The sequence below is a fragment of the Oryctolagus cuniculus genome, chromosome 3 (assembly GCF_051225735.1).
Source record: "Oryctolagus cuniculus isolate XC-2025 breed Fujian yellow rabbit chromosome 3, ASM5122573v1, whole genome shotgun sequence".
Taxonomy (NCBI): Eukaryota; Metazoa; Chordata; class Mammalia; order Lagomorpha; family Leporidae; genus Oryctolagus; species Oryctolagus cuniculus.
In genome coordinates, this window is record NC_142869.1 from 80,321,849 (window position 1) to 80,337,435 (window position 15,587).

At 38.7% G+C, this 15,587-nt stretch overlaps 1 protein-coding gene across 2 annotated transcripts in view; it reads right to left on the reverse strand.

Moving 5' to 3' along the window:
• PSMD14 (proteasome 26S subunit, non-ATPase 14) overlaps positions 1 to 15,587 on the reverse strand; it is a 109,695-nt gene that overhangs the window by 82,032 nt on the left and 12,076 nt on the right. For both annotated transcript variants that reach the window (XM_051849542.3, XM_051849541.3), the window contains one exon: positions 14,491 to 14,542. In XM_051849542.3, the coding sequence (XP_051705502.1) occupies positions 14,491 to 14,538 (48 nt within the window). In that variant the 5' untranslated portion in view covers positions 14,539 to 14,542. The remainder of the gene's footprint in view (positions 1 to 14,490; positions 14,543 to 15,587) is intronic.

A 15,587-nucleotide genomic window follows, 5' to 3' on the forward strand; every position in this document is an offset into this window, starting at 1 on the left:
GATTCTGTCCCGGTTGCCCCTCTTCCAGGCCAGCTCTCTGCTGTGGCCAGGGAGTGCAGTGGAGGATGGCCCAAGTGCTTGGGCCCTGCACCCCATGGGAGACCAAGATAAGTACCTGGCTCCTGCCATCGGATCGGCGCGGTGCGCTGGTTGCAGCGCGCCGGCCGCGGCAGCCATTGGAGGGTGAACCAACGGCAAAAGGAAGACCTTTCTCTCTGTCTCTCTCTCTCACGGTCCACTCCTGCCTGTCAAAAAAAAAAAAAAAAAAGAGAGAACATTAAATACAAAGTTGAAGTTCCTTTTGCCTCCCTTCCTTCTCATGAAATTGGTGTAGGTTGGGACCGGTGTTGTGGTAAAGGAGGTTAAGCTTCTGCCTGCCTTGCCAGCATCCCATGAAAGCCAGTTCCACTTCCAATCCAGTTCTCTGCATATGTACCTGGGAAAGCAGCAGAAGGTGGCCTAAGTGCTTGGGTCCATATACATACATACATAGGAAACCCAAATGGAATACCAGGCTCTTGGCTTCCACCTGGACCAGTCCCATGCCTGGTGGCCATTCGGAGAATGAACCAGCATAGAAGATCTGCCTTTCCCTCTCTCTCTAACTCTGCCTTTCAAATAAATAAATAAATCTTAAAACACACACACACACACACACGCCACAGATAACAGCATTCCAACCAATATCCCTGATGAACATAGATGCAAAAATCCTCAACAAAATACTGGCTAATCAAATCCAACAACACATTAGAAAGATTATTCACACAAACAGAGTGGGATTTGTACCTGGTATGCATCTATGGGTCAACATTCACAAATCAATAAATATGATACATCACATTAACAAACCAAAGAACAAAAACCATATGATTATCACAACAGATGCAGAGAAAGCATTTGATAAAATACAATGCTCTTGGGGCTGGCGCTGTAATACAGATGACTTTAAAACTTAGTTGGGGTGGGGGCGGTGCTGTGGCGTAGTGTGTAAAGTCACAGCATGCAGTGCTGGCATCCCATATGGATGCCCATTTGAGTCCCGACTGCTCCACTTCCAATCCAGCTCTCTGCTATGGCCTGGGAAAGCAATGGAAGATGGACCAAGTAATTGGGCCCCTGCACCCAAATGGGAGACCTGGATGAAACTTTCTGGCTCCCGCTTCAAATCGGTGCAGCTCCAACAGTAGCGGCCAAATGGGGAGTGAACCAGTGGATGGAAAACCTCTCTCTCTCTCTCTCTGCCTCTCCTTCTCTCTCTGTGCAACTCTGACTTTCAAATAAATAAATAAATCTAAAAAAAAAAAATGCCATTTCATGATGAAAACTCTAAGCAAATAGGATATAGAAGGAACATTGTTCAACACAATCAAGGCAATTCACGACAAACCCATAGCCAGCAACTTATTGAATGGGAAAAGTTGGAAGCATTCACACTAAGATCTGGAGCCAGACAAGGATGCCCATTCTCACTATCACTATTCAATACTGTCCTAGAAATTTTACAGCCATTAGGCAAGAAAAAGAAATCAAAAGAATACAAATTGGGAAGTAGGAAGTCAAACTATCCCTATTTGCAGATCATATGATTCTATATATAGGGGATGCAAAAGCTCCAATGAGAGACTACTGGAACTCATAGAAAGGTTAGTAATGTGGCAGGATATAAAATTAACACATGAAAATCAACAGCTTTTGTATACACATACAACTCCATGACTGAGAAAGAGCAATCCCATGCATAATACCTAAAAAAAATTAAATACCTTGGAATAAATGTAACCAAGGATGCCAAAGATCTCTACAATGAGAATAACAAAACATTAAATAAGAGACACAAAAAATCTTTCATGTTCATAGATCGCAAGAATCAGTATTATCAAAATGTCCATACTACTGAAAGCAATTAACAGATTCAATGTGATCCAAATCAAAATACCAATAACAATCTTCTCAGATCTAGAAAAAAATGGTGCTAACATTCATATGGAAACTAGGGAGATCCTGAATAGCTAAAGCAATCTTATACAACAAAAACAAAGCAGGAAGCATCACAATACCAGTTTTCAAGACATACTACAGGGCAGTTATAATCAAAACAGCCTGGCACTAGCAAAAAAATAGACATGGAACAGAATAGAAACTCCAGAAATCAATCCATATCTAAAATCTTTTTTTTTTTTTTCAAAGGAGCTAAAAATCAATCCCTGAAGGAAAGGACAGTCTCTTCCACAAATGGTGCTGGGAAAACTGGATGTCCACATGCACAAGTATAAAACTAGACTTCTACCTTACACCTTACACAAAAATCTACTCAAAATGGATCAAAGACCTCAATCTATGACCTGATACCATCAAATTACTAGAGAACATTGAGGAAACTCTGTGATACATTGGCATAGGCAAAAGCTTCTTGGAAAAGACCCCAGAGGCACAAGAAATCAAACCCAAAATTGACAAATGGGATTACATCAAGCTGAGAAGCTTCTGCACTGCAAAAGAAACAGTCAGCAAAGTGAAGAGAGAACCAACAGAAGGGGAGAAAATATTTACAAAGTATGCAATTGATAAATATCCTGAATCTATAAAGTGCTCAAGAAATTCAACATCAAAACAAACTATCCAGTTAAAAAATGGGCAAAGGACTTGAACAAGCATTTAGAGGAAATTCAAATGGACAACAGACTCTTAAAAAGATGATCAGGATCATTAGCCATCAAGGAAATGCAAATCAAAACCACAGTGAGGTTTCATGTCACCTCAGTTACAATGGCTCTCATACAGAAATCAACAAACAACAAACGCTGGTGGGAATGTAAACTGGTATACAGCTACCGTGGAAGATAGTATGGAGATACCCAAGAAATCTGAATATAGACCTAACATTATGATTAAGCCATCCCACTCCTGGTCTTCCATCTGCTGGTTCACTCCCCAACTGGCCACAATGGCCGGAGCTGTGCTGATCCAAAGCCAGGAGCCAGGAGCTTCTTCTGGATCTCCCACACGGGTGCAGGGGCCCAAAGACTTGGGCCATCTTCTACTGCTTTCCCAGGCCATAGCAGAGAGCTGGATCGGAAGTGGAGCACCCGGGTCTCGAACCAGTGCCCATATGGGATGCTGGCACTTCAGGCTCAGGCTTTAACCTGTTGCGCCACAGTGCCGGCCACCCCCCATGAATATTCTTAAACATGTCTCTTGACCCGTATGTGTTAAGTTTCTCTAAAGTAAATAAATGGAATAGCTGAGTCATACATATTTGGGCATTTTAAACTTCATTAGATATTGTCAAATTTCTGTCCAAAGTTCATGTAACAAACATTTATTGGCTACCATTTGCCAGATCATGTTCTTAAACACTGAGCTGTAGCTCTTAATTAGCTCTTTTCCAACACATACTGTCCCCTTACCAAAAGGATAAAGCTTACAAGAAAATTCTGGTTACCTTAATTTTCATTAACACTCAATACTACAGGTTTTCTTTTTAAGACTTATTTGGTGCCACAGCATTGTGACACAGCAGGTTAAGCCTCCACCTGAGATGCCAGCAACTCATATGGACACTGGTTCGAGACTCAGCTGCTCCACTTCTGATCCAGCTCCCTGTTAATAAAGCAGGGAAAGCAGCAGAAGATGGCCCAAGTCCTTAGGTTCATGCACCTACACGGGAGTCCCAGAAGCTCCAGGCTCTTGGCTTTGTACCGGCTCAGCCCCAGCAGTTGCAGCCATTTGGGGAGTGAACCAGTGGATGGAAGATCTCTCGATCTCTCTCCCCCTCTCTCTGTCTGTAACTCTGCTTTTCAAACAAATAAAAGCAAAACTTTTTTTTTTTTAATTTATTTTTAAAGGCAGAGTTACAGAAAGAAAAGGACACAGAGAATAAAGAATTAGTAGCATTGTCATGAATTAGTCAGATTATGAATCTATTCTTCTGAGTAGTTACTCCCTGTCTTGAGATTTTAAAGACCTTAAATTTTCTTCCATAACAAAATTGGAATAAAAGGAGGTATCTAATGTATAGCTGAAATGGTCACATGTTAGAGAATATTAAAAGAACCATCTGAGATAGGTATTATTAATATCAAATTTTTCATTGTCCTTTTTTGGGGAAAATATCACAAAGAATTTGCCATTTTAACTATTTGTAAAATTTTTATTTATTTTCATTTTATTTAAAGAGCAGAGAGACAAGGACGAAGATCTTCCAACCACTGGTTCACTCCCACAATGCCTATAACAGCCAGCTGTGGGCCAGAATGAAGTCAGGAGATAGGAACTCAATCCAGGTCTCCTACAGGGATGGCAGAGGCCCAGGTACTTGAACCACTGTCCGCTACCTCCCAGGTAGATATTAGCAGGAAACTTGGACAAGAAGCGTAGACAGGATTCAACACATGCAGTATGATAGGGAATCCAAAGTAACAAGCAACATATTAAACATTACACCAAATGCAAATACCTGCCCCATTTTAGATATTTTTAAGTGAACAATTTGATACATTAGAAACACTCACATTGTTGAGAAACCATCACAACCATTCACCTCTGGAACTTTTTTCTTCCTCCAAAACTGAAATTTTATACCCATTAAACAGTAACCCCTCACTATCCTTTCTCTCTAGCCCCTGGAAATCACCATTCTACTTCTGTGGATCTGACTACTCTAAGCACCTTATTATCTGTTGAAATGATTGCTTTCAATTATTCTGGGTATATACCCAGAAGCAGAATTGCTGAGTCACACAATAATTCTATGTTTATGCTTTTGAGGAACCACCATACTCTTCCACACTGGCTGTACAACTTTATATTCCTACCATCAATGCACAAACATTCTAACTTCTTCAATCTTCAACAATACTTGTTATTTTGTTTTAGATAACAGCCATCCTAATGGGTGTGTATTTGGAAATTACAAAGATTTGTATTTAGATCTTCATCCTTTCTATATATATATTTTTGTATATAGACTAAGGTAGGGAACTTTTTTTTGTGAAGAACTATATTCCTTTTTTTTTTTTTAAGACCTATTTACCTATTAAAAGGCAGAGATAGAGAGAGAGAGAAAGGGAGAGGGAGAGGGAGAGGGAGGGAGAGAGAGAGGGAGAATCTTCCATCTGCTGGTTCACTCTCCAAATGGTCACAAAGGCCTGGACAGGGCCAGGCCAAAGCCAGGAGCAAACAGCTTCTTCTGGGGCTCCCACTTGGGTACAGGGGTCCAAGCACTTGGGCCATCTTCCATTGCTTTTCCAGGCATACTAGCAGGGAGCTAGAAGTGAAATAGAGCAGCCAGGACTTGAACCAGAGCCCATACAGGATGCCAGCACTGAAGGCAGAGACTTAACCTCCTACACCACAGTGCTGACACCAAGATAGGTATCTAATTTTAGTTTTCTCTCATATTGAAAGCCACTTGCTTCAACATCATTTAATTAGCAGCCCTCTCTTTCCCAACTAAGTCTTTTTTTTCCCTTAAAGATTTATTTATTTATTTGAAAGGCAGAATTACAGAAAGACAGAGGCAGAGAGAAAGGTTTTCCACTCCCAGATGGCTGCAACATCTGGAGCTATACAGATCTCAAGCCAAGAGCCAGGAGATTCTTACAGGTCTCCCAAACGGGTGCAGGGGCGCAAAGACTTGGGCCATCTTCTATTGCGTTCCCAGGCCACAGCAGGGAGCTGGATTGGAAGTAGAGCAGCTGAGACTTGAACCGGCACCCATAGGATCCCAGCACTGCAAGTGGCAGCTTTTACCCACTACACCACAGTGCTGCCCCCACCCCATCTAAGTTTTAAAGTCATGTATATTACAAAACAAATTACCACATATGCTTAGGTCTATACCTGGGCTTTCTATACAATTATACCAATCTACCTATCTCTGAAATAGTATAATACTATTTGAGTCATAATGCATAAAATCATATTTTGGGCCGGCGCCACAGCTCAATAGGCTAATCCTCCGCCTGCAGCACCGGCACCCCAGGTTCTAGTCCCAGTCGGGGCGCCGGATTCTGTCCCAGTTGCTCCTCTCCCTGTCCAGCTCTCTGCTGTGGCCCGAGAAGGCAGTGGAGGATGGCCCACGTGCTTGGGCCCTGCACCCCATGGGAGACCAGAAACACCTGGCTCCTGGCTTCGGATCAGCGCGGTGCGCCAGCCGTAGCGGCCATTGCGGGGTGAACCAACAGAAAAGGAAGACCTTTCTCTCTCTCTCTCTTGCTGTCCACTCCGTCAAAAAAAAATCATATTTTGAAATCTGGTAGAACTTTTCTTTCTTAGGAATTCCTTTGCTATTCTTGATTTTTTTTCCTCATGTGAATTTTACAATAAGTTTGCCTAATTCCATAAGATTCTGATTGGCATTTTCACAGGAACTAAGTTGAATTTATTGTTAATTAGCAAGAACTGTCATGTGGTATCAGGACTCCTCATGGATGAAAATGGTGGTATTTCATTTATTTCTGTCATTTTTCCTTGCTATTTAAGGTAATCCTGTCCACAAAACTTTAGATCAAAAGGTGAAACACATTTCCATTCCAAAACCAGCAATAAGAAACTAGAAAAATGGTTATTAACATTTAGCAATTATAGCAAATTATTTATCATACTCAATTCATGAAATTTTTTAAAAATTTATTATTTATTTGAAAGGTAGATGAGGCAGGCGCTGTGGCGTAGCAGGTAAAACTGTCTCCTACAGTACTGGTATCCCATACAGGTACCAGTTCAAGTCCTGGCCACTACACTTCTGTTCCTGCTCTCTGTTATAGCCTGGAAAAGCAGTAGAAGATGGTCCAAGTCTTTGGTCACCTGCACCCATGTGGGAGACCCAGAAGACACTCCTGACTCCTGGCTTCGGATCAGCCCAGCTCTGGCCATTGTTGCCATTTAGGGAGTGAACCTATGGTTGGAAGACCTCTCAAATATATAAATAAAATCTTTCACTCCCCAGTGGCCGGAGCTGGGCCAGTCTGAAGCCAGGAGTCAGGAACCTCTTCTGGGTTTTCTTGGGTCATCTTCTACTGTTTTTCCCAGGCCATTAGCAGGGAGCTGGATTGAAGTAGAGCAGACAGGACTCAAACAGGTGCCATACTGGATGCCAGCACTGAAGGTGGCAGCTTAACTCTCTATGTCACAATATCAGCCTAGCAAAATTTATTTTGAAAACCTAACCACAGGGCTGGCACTGTAGCACAGCGGGTTAATGCCCTGGCCTGAGCACCAGCATCCCATGTGGGCGCTGGTTCGAGACCCGGGTGCTCCACTTCCGATCCAGCTCTCTGCTATGGCCTGGGAAAGCAGTAGAAGATGGCCCAAGTACTTGGGCCCCTGCACCCGTGTGGGAGACCCAGAAGAAGCTCCTGGCTCCTGGCTTCGGATCAGCGCAGCTCCGGCTGTTGTGGCCAACTGGGGAGTGAATCAGCGGACGGAAGACATCTCTCTCTCTCTGTCTCTCCTCTCTCTGTGTAACTCTGACTCTCAAATAAATAAATAAATCTTAAAAAAAAAAAAAAAAAAACTAACCAGCTGTGGCAATCATGGTGGCACAGTGGGTTAACAGCTTCTTAGTTTACACCTATTTCACACTGGACTGCCTGGGATCAAGTATTACTTCTAATTCCAACTCAGCTTCCTGCTGATGGGCACCCTAGGAATCAGTAGATAATGACTCAAGTACCTGGATCCCTGCCACCCACATGTGAGACCCATGTTCCTGGTTCCAGCCCAGCCCAGACCCAGTGGTTGCTTGCATTCTGGGGTGAATCAGTGAAGGGAAGTTCTGTCATTCTGCCTTTCAAATAAACAAAAATAAATTTTAAAAACTGAAGAAAGAAAAAGACATATAGCCATCTGCAATAACTCTTCAAAATGTAAGTTATATCTCACTACATTCAGAAAGCCTTATTGGATCTGTCACCAACAGTACTTTCCCTTTCCTTTGCCTCCTGAAATTACTATGGTCCACATCAGAAAGATATAAACTGATACCTTATTAAGTAATATAGGCCTGCATTGTGCTTTGTTTGACCTACAATGTGTGTTTTAAAAATTGGAGACCAAACAAGGGTATTTCATACAAAGAAAAAAATCACAGGATTTCAGACTCTTTTAAAATTTGCAGGCTATGTCACTTTCACTCTAGGATTCAACTAAAAGAGGCTCCATTTCTATGCGTCCTTTCTATGGCAAGCAAAGCACACACTGGTTCTTAAAAGTGACCTGCTAACTTCCAAAAACATTTTGGTCAAGGCAACATCGTGGTAAGACTAACTTCAAAGATGATGGCAATGTATAATCCTACTATATGCCTAAAAGGTAGAAAAGTCATAAGCATTTGATATAATTGATAACTTGATTTGCCTATGTCTTCCCCATCTAACTATTCTCCAAACTACACCAGAATTATTTTCAAAAATATGGATCAAATCATCTCACAATTTCACCAGAAAAAGAATTTTTATGAAACTGCATGTAACAACTATGGAGTAGTCAACACCTTTCATAATTTACTTCTAACTTTTTGTTAAAGATTCATTTATTTAGTCATTTGAAAGTCAGAGTTACAGAGAGAAGAGAGGTGGGGCGGGGAGGTGGGGTGTCTTCCATCCGATGATTCACTCCCCAATTGACCTCAATGGCCAGAGCTGTGCCGATCTGAAGCCAGGAGACAGGAGCTTCCTCTGGGTCTCTCACGCGGGTGCAGCGGCCCAAAGACTTGAGCCATCGTCTGCTGCTCTCCCAGGCCATAGCAGAGAGCTGGATTGGAAGATGAGCAGCCAGGTCTTGAACAGGCTCCCATATGGGATGCCGGCACTTCAGACCAGGGTATAAACCTACTGCGCCCCAGCACCAGCCCCTACACCTAATTTTTTTTTTTACCAGCTTCTTTCCCAGTATTTCCTCTTACCTAGTCTATTCTCTGGTCTTTCAGAATTTTCCTTGGCATATATTTTAAAACTTAACTCAAACATCATCTTCTCAATTTACTCTCATTTTTCCACTATGTACGAAGAAGTCAAATATACCTCCCCTATACTTACAAATAACAGTTTACTATAAACACTTAGTTTTCATTCATTCAAAGCAATTAATGCACCAAACACTTAAAATAGCATCACGTGTGTGTGTACAAGAATATGAGGCCCCTGGGTTAATACTGATGTTCTTATTCATCTTGATATTCCCTATAACACCTGACACAAAGAAACTAAAAATACTGGCCTAATTGAAATTCTATTAAAACTGAAGACAAGGTAATAAGAGCTACCGACATCTTACTTAAGCTGCATCTACTTTTAAGCCTACATATACTGTTTTCAAAACTACATGTACCCACACACTTAAAGTAGAACTTTTAGAGATGAAATTTTATTTAAATATTCCCATTTCTTGGGCTCTATCTTCACTGCTCTTGGAAACAGTTTAGCTGCAAAGATTTAGGGTGGGATTGTTATAAAGGTCATAAAGGACTCAAATTACTGCAATAAGTGCTTTTAATATAATCAACTCACATCTTTTAGCAATTTTAAGTTTATAAGCAGCTAAGTAAATTACAGTTAAGTAAATTAAAAAATATAAATTTTAATAGTGCTAGCACATCTATTTCTGTTCCAAAATACCCATAAGTTATATTGAAATAGAGGATTGAAACATTTCATTATTTTTAACCTACTACTATTCAAGTACTAACATTTAAAAATACAACACTAGATACCAGCACTGTGGCATATCAGGCAAAGCTGCTGCCTGAGTTGCCAGTATCCCATATTGGCACCAGTTCAGGTCCTTGCTGCTCCACTTCTGATCCAGCTCCCTGCTAACATGCCTGAGAAAGCAGCAGAAGACAGCCCAGGTACTTGGGCCCCTGTACCCAGGTGGGAGACACAGAAGAAGCTCCTGGCTCCTGGCTTTGGATTGGCCCAGCTCTAGCCACTACAACCATTTGGGGAATGAACCAGTGGATGGAAGATCGACTGATCTCTCTCTCTTTCTCTCTCTGCCTTTCAAATAAATTAATAAAATCTTTAAATACAATACTAAAAAGGCTTTGTTTTGTGTATCTGAGTACAATAGTAGAGAACTAGGAAAAAGGAGGCAAGATAAAAGATAATGGAATACAAAGTTTTAGGATAGTTGGTTTGGAACATTGAAGTCCAATTAAGTAAGAAATAAAAAGAAGTCAATAGCCTTGACAATTTCAGCAATGCCAAAACAGTAATGGAAGAGGAGGCCACAATATACTCATGACAGTGAATGGAGATAAGTAAGTGTGATATATGAAGTTGTTATTTTAGGAGTTATAGAAACAAATGGAAGAAATTATTTAATGGCACGATCCAGTGGAATTTTGCTTCTGAATACTTAAGATTTAAGTATCTTTGTAGGCAAAGAATGGGTCAGCTGGAATAAGCAAAGTTTACAAGAAGACAGGACCAGAGAGTAAGTAGAAGGATTAGCTTTGGAAGAAAGAACAGTCACCTCCTATTCAGAGAAAGCTGGCAAACTAGAATGAAAGAAAACTTTGACAATTTATAGGTTCTTCTTTAACATGTTACTGCTATTTTATATCCTCCCTCCCTCTTGCCACCCCAAACCAACCAAGACCACAAGACCTCTAATATATGAAATGTCAGAATCAACTGGATCATAATACCAATATTCCTATATTACTGTGAATGCCTCCATTTTGAAAATATGACAAATTAGCACAAAGAATACTGCTTCTTACTTCTCCTAGGTTAAATTTAAGGCTGGCTATTCTGCCTAAATATTGGATCATGTCTCTAGGAAGCAGAATACAAATAATGGTATAATAAAAATTCAGGGGAGGATATTTGGCTTAGCTCTTAAGATACTGCTTGGAATGCCCACATCTCAAATTCTTTAGTTTCAAACTCCAGGTCTGCCCCCAATTCCAGCTTCCCACCAAGACACCCTCTGGAGGGCAGTAGTTGGTGGCTCAAGTAGTTGGGTCACTGGCAACAAACAGGAAACCTGGGCTGAATTTAGGGCTCCCAACTTCAACCTGACCCAGCCCACGCCATAGCAGGTATCTGAGGAGCAACCCAGCAGATTGGCACTTTCAATCTCTGTCCACCTGCCTCTCAAACAAATAATTAAATTTAAAAAGAAAAAGTCAGATAATATTTAACTATTTCCACACAAATAATGTAGTCAAGGTTAAAAACAATGAAAATCTTTGTTGTATAATAATTTGGGCTTTATACTGTTTCTAACAGAAAGATTCAAAAACTATTGGAATTTTTTTATTGATAGGAATATCATTGTTATACCAACAAGTGGTTCATGGTGAGTCCCTACTTAGTTTCAGGATGGGGGCTTGTCACCATAAAGACTAACAAACCATGTGATTAGAGGGTTGAGACTTACAGCTAGGCCCATTTCCAGGGAGGGAAGAGAGGTTGGACACTGAACCCAATAATATGGTCAATGATTTAAATCAATTAAGTCTATCTAACACTAAATAAAAATTTGACACCAAAGCAGGAAGAGCTTCCTAGTTGGTGGACACACTAATGTTCAGGAAGGTTGACTGCCTTATTCCCTGAGGAGAGGACACGCTCTCCATCTCAAGCCAGGCCTTCTCTTATGTGTTTCTTCATTTGACTGATCCCTCTGATCTGTATCCCTGACAACAAAACTGTAATCATACTAACAAGTACTTCTTCGAGTTCTGTGAGTTGTTGTAGTGAATTACCAAACCTGAGGGGAATGTGGGAACATCCACATTTATAGCCAATCAGTCAAAAGTATATGTGGACTGGGACATCTGAAAGGCAGCTTGCATAAGATGCAAGGGCAACCTTATACAGAACCGATCCTTTAACTGTGAAGTATGATGCTAACTTTGAGCTACCATCAGAACTGCACACTCAATAGAGTCTTTAAGCCAAAAGAGCAGCAAGTGTTAAACATTGTTATGAAAAAACAGTCTTGGACATTTCATTCATTAAAGTGAGCTGTCTATACCATGATTTAAGAAATTCTCTCGGGGCTGGCACTGTGACGTAGCAAGTAAAGCTGCCGCATGCAGTGCTGAAATCCCACATGGGTACCAGTTCTAGTCCCAGCTGCTCCACTTCTGGTCCAGCTCTCTGCTATGGCCTGGGAAAGCAGTGGAAGATGGCCCAAGTCCTTGGGCTCCTGCATCCACATGGAAGACCCAGAAGAAACTCCTGGTTCCTGGCTTCGGATCGGTGCAGCTTTGGCCACCGCGGCCAATTGGGGAGTGAACCAGCTGATGGAAGACCTCTCCCTCTCCCTCTCCCTGCCTCTCTGTATAACTGTTTCAAATAAATAAATAAATCTTTTTTAAAAAAAGAAATTCTCTCATAAAATATTCATGGTTCTCATTCTTCGATCAAGGAAATAAATTCTTGAATAAGGACAAAAGTCTACACAACTCTTAAGGTTAAGAAAACAGTAAGCCCTTACGTATTCTGTTCATATCTATTCCTATGTTTTAAAAGTGAATTTACCAGCAAGTGACCTGCTCCTACATGTGAATTATGATTTTTCCATCAAATGGTAAGATAGTAATATTTCCCACTGAGACTGGGGAGGATATACCAATTTCTATCTCCTATTCTATTAACTATCATTTACTATGCCTTACTTAATATAGCTATTATTGATTCAAAGATCTTTGATGTCTTACTAAACATTTCATTTCTGTTTATTCAAAATATTGCATTTAATATTTTTGTCACAGAAATAATACTGTAAGTATTTGCTTGTCAAATTTATCCTAGAACAAAAACAAAATAAACATTTAGGAAAGAAAACTGATAAAGGAAATACTAAAAAAAAATGACTTGGTAATTATTTCTTTGGAAGTTTGATCTAATTGGGGAAATGAAATATATACATAAAATGAGTTAAGCAAAATATTTTTTAAGTTCAAATAAGGGTATAGGCTGAGAACATAGGGCCAATTAAACAATATGAAATCAATAAGAGGTGTTAAACATATAGTTTTCTGTTCAATACAAAGGCTTGTAATGGTCACTGAGATAGGATATAGTTTAATTTGTGATCAGTAAAACCAATATTTCATGTACAGTAATTTTCTAGTGTGGATTTCTAAGATGTACAATTTGTTACATCTAATGTTTAAGGAAAGTTGTTTTGGTATTTAAATTTAAACAAATTTCTTTGAAAAATTCTAAGAACAAGGTGTTACCTTTACCCACAGCTTTGTAGTAACTAGTTTCTACATATCACCTCAGCTCATTTCTGACATTTTTATATGCTTTAACATGCTGCTGATATCAGAATAAATTAGAAAATTTCTAGAAGCTAAGCTAGAATGGAAGCAGTTTTGAAATGTCAAGTTCCAAAAGGCCTAGGCACTTGAGAGAATGGATTATAAAATGTTGCAAAATGAAGAATCATGAAGAAACTAGCTGACAGTATAGAAACATGAGAAATATTCAGAAAACAAAAGTAAACAAAAAATAACAAGTCTATTCAAATGTATAATATGGAATCACAGAAATATATCAATTTTTTAAAAAGGAATTTGGTCTTAAACAATGTTAAACCTAATTTAAGAATTCTCATAATAATGCCTCTAAAACATCAACAATTTCATGAATCTCAAAAATGTGTTTTTTACAGGAAATATTCATTACATAAATGAATAAGATAAAGTCCCTGGTAAGTGATACACAAATGAGGGAAAGCTGATAACTTTAAAATGTTGATAATTTTAAAATGATTCTAAAGGTGAGTTAAAAAATATTTTCATACTTGTTCATACTGCATTACATGTAAGTCTCAGGAAGAGACTCTTTTTGTTAATTAAGTGAATAGATGACTAGAAAGATAATCAATACAGAACTTAAAAGAAGCAGAAATTCTTCTTGTTCAAACCAGACACAATATCCTACCACAGAAATCAATCTAGATGCCTACTGTCCAACAACCTGGATCAAAATAAATAATATTAAAGCAACTGAAAGTCATTGAATTTAAGTAAGAATGTAGAAGAAACAATATATATCCAACTTAAAGAAAAAAAGTGATACTGTTCTTAAACATACACATATCATAATTTAACAGGAATTTATCAATGTTAAGACTGCACATACAAATATTCTATGAGGCAGTTTCCGGTATCTGGCAAAGAGTATGCCATGTTCATTTTTTCACATTATTATAAACCCAAAATAAGGAATTTTGAATGTTTATTTTAAAGGACAAGTTTGATAATATCACAAATCCCAAAATTTTAAACAAAGCAAAGAGAGATACTTCTTATCCTTGGAAGAAAAGTCAATTAAGATAACAGAAAATGTTTCCTTTCTGTTACTTAGTGTGGTAATACATAAGCCAGCAATCAGCTAAGGTTCTTACCATAAGGTTAACTGTTAGGTAATTTTCTTGGGGGGGATTTCTTTCTCTTTGGGTAACTACAGTAAGGCTTATCGTTTGTATACAAAGAAATATCCACATTCATTTACTAACCTGGCCCAGTCCAGGCATACCTCCTCCAAGTCTAAGAAGTCTGTCCATATTTCTAGAAAACAGAAACAAAGGAAAACGTTCCTAAGCACAAAAGTGTTTACTCAATTGCTATCTATATAATTCACCTTCAGTCACTCAGTATGTCAAAAATATTGGTGGTAATTACAACACAACATCAGACTTCCTGTTAATTAACACCACATATTAATTCAAGAAGCTGTCTTCCATGCTAATTAACAGACCTTATTTTACCGCTTTGGTTTTGGGTTATCCCCAGTTTTAAAGACAAGCAATCTTAGCATACTTTCAAAACTTTGCTATCATTAAGTTAATTATATTTTCTTATTGTTATCTAATAAAATACCTGAATGAGGAAAAAAGTGCCTGAAATACTTATCATATGTATGATTGAATTTCCTTCAATTTGTCCAGAGTGTACAAATAAAAATCTTCACTTTTAAATTAAATTTTAACATCCTCATTAGTAAGTTCTGTGCTAATTAACTTACAGCTTGTCAGTTATCATCAAAACTACATGTGAAAGACATTGTGAGCAGATTATGGATCTCTGAATTAGCATCAAAGGCTTTTTAAAAATGAACTCATTATACTAAAAGAAATACTATAGAGTAAACATGTAAGTGCACTAAGAGTGTTCTAGAACCTATAGAGATACTTTGTATTATTTCAGATGCTGTGGAAATATATACCTTTCTCAGAAGAGAAATGAAACTTCTATTTTCAAACTATAATTTCAGAGTTAATCAATAAAGAAGATTAACTTTAAAATGTCAATCTGATTTATTTTTAATGTTTGGAATAACTCAGAAGACATTCTTGTAAGCTTGAAAAGTTCACAGAAGAAATGAAGAAATGGCAAATGTATTTAAATGGCTTCAAATACACAAAAGTAGTCCAATTGTTAAAATTAATAGCAGTGTAAGTACTTAAAAATTAAAATTTTTTCTCTATTTGAAAATTGCTACTATGCCTTAAAAATCCCCTTCTTCCTAAACTTTGCTTTTGAAAATGAAGTATTACTACAAATTACATGAGAGGTTTACCAACAAATTCATGGAAAATGTGTATGTATGGAT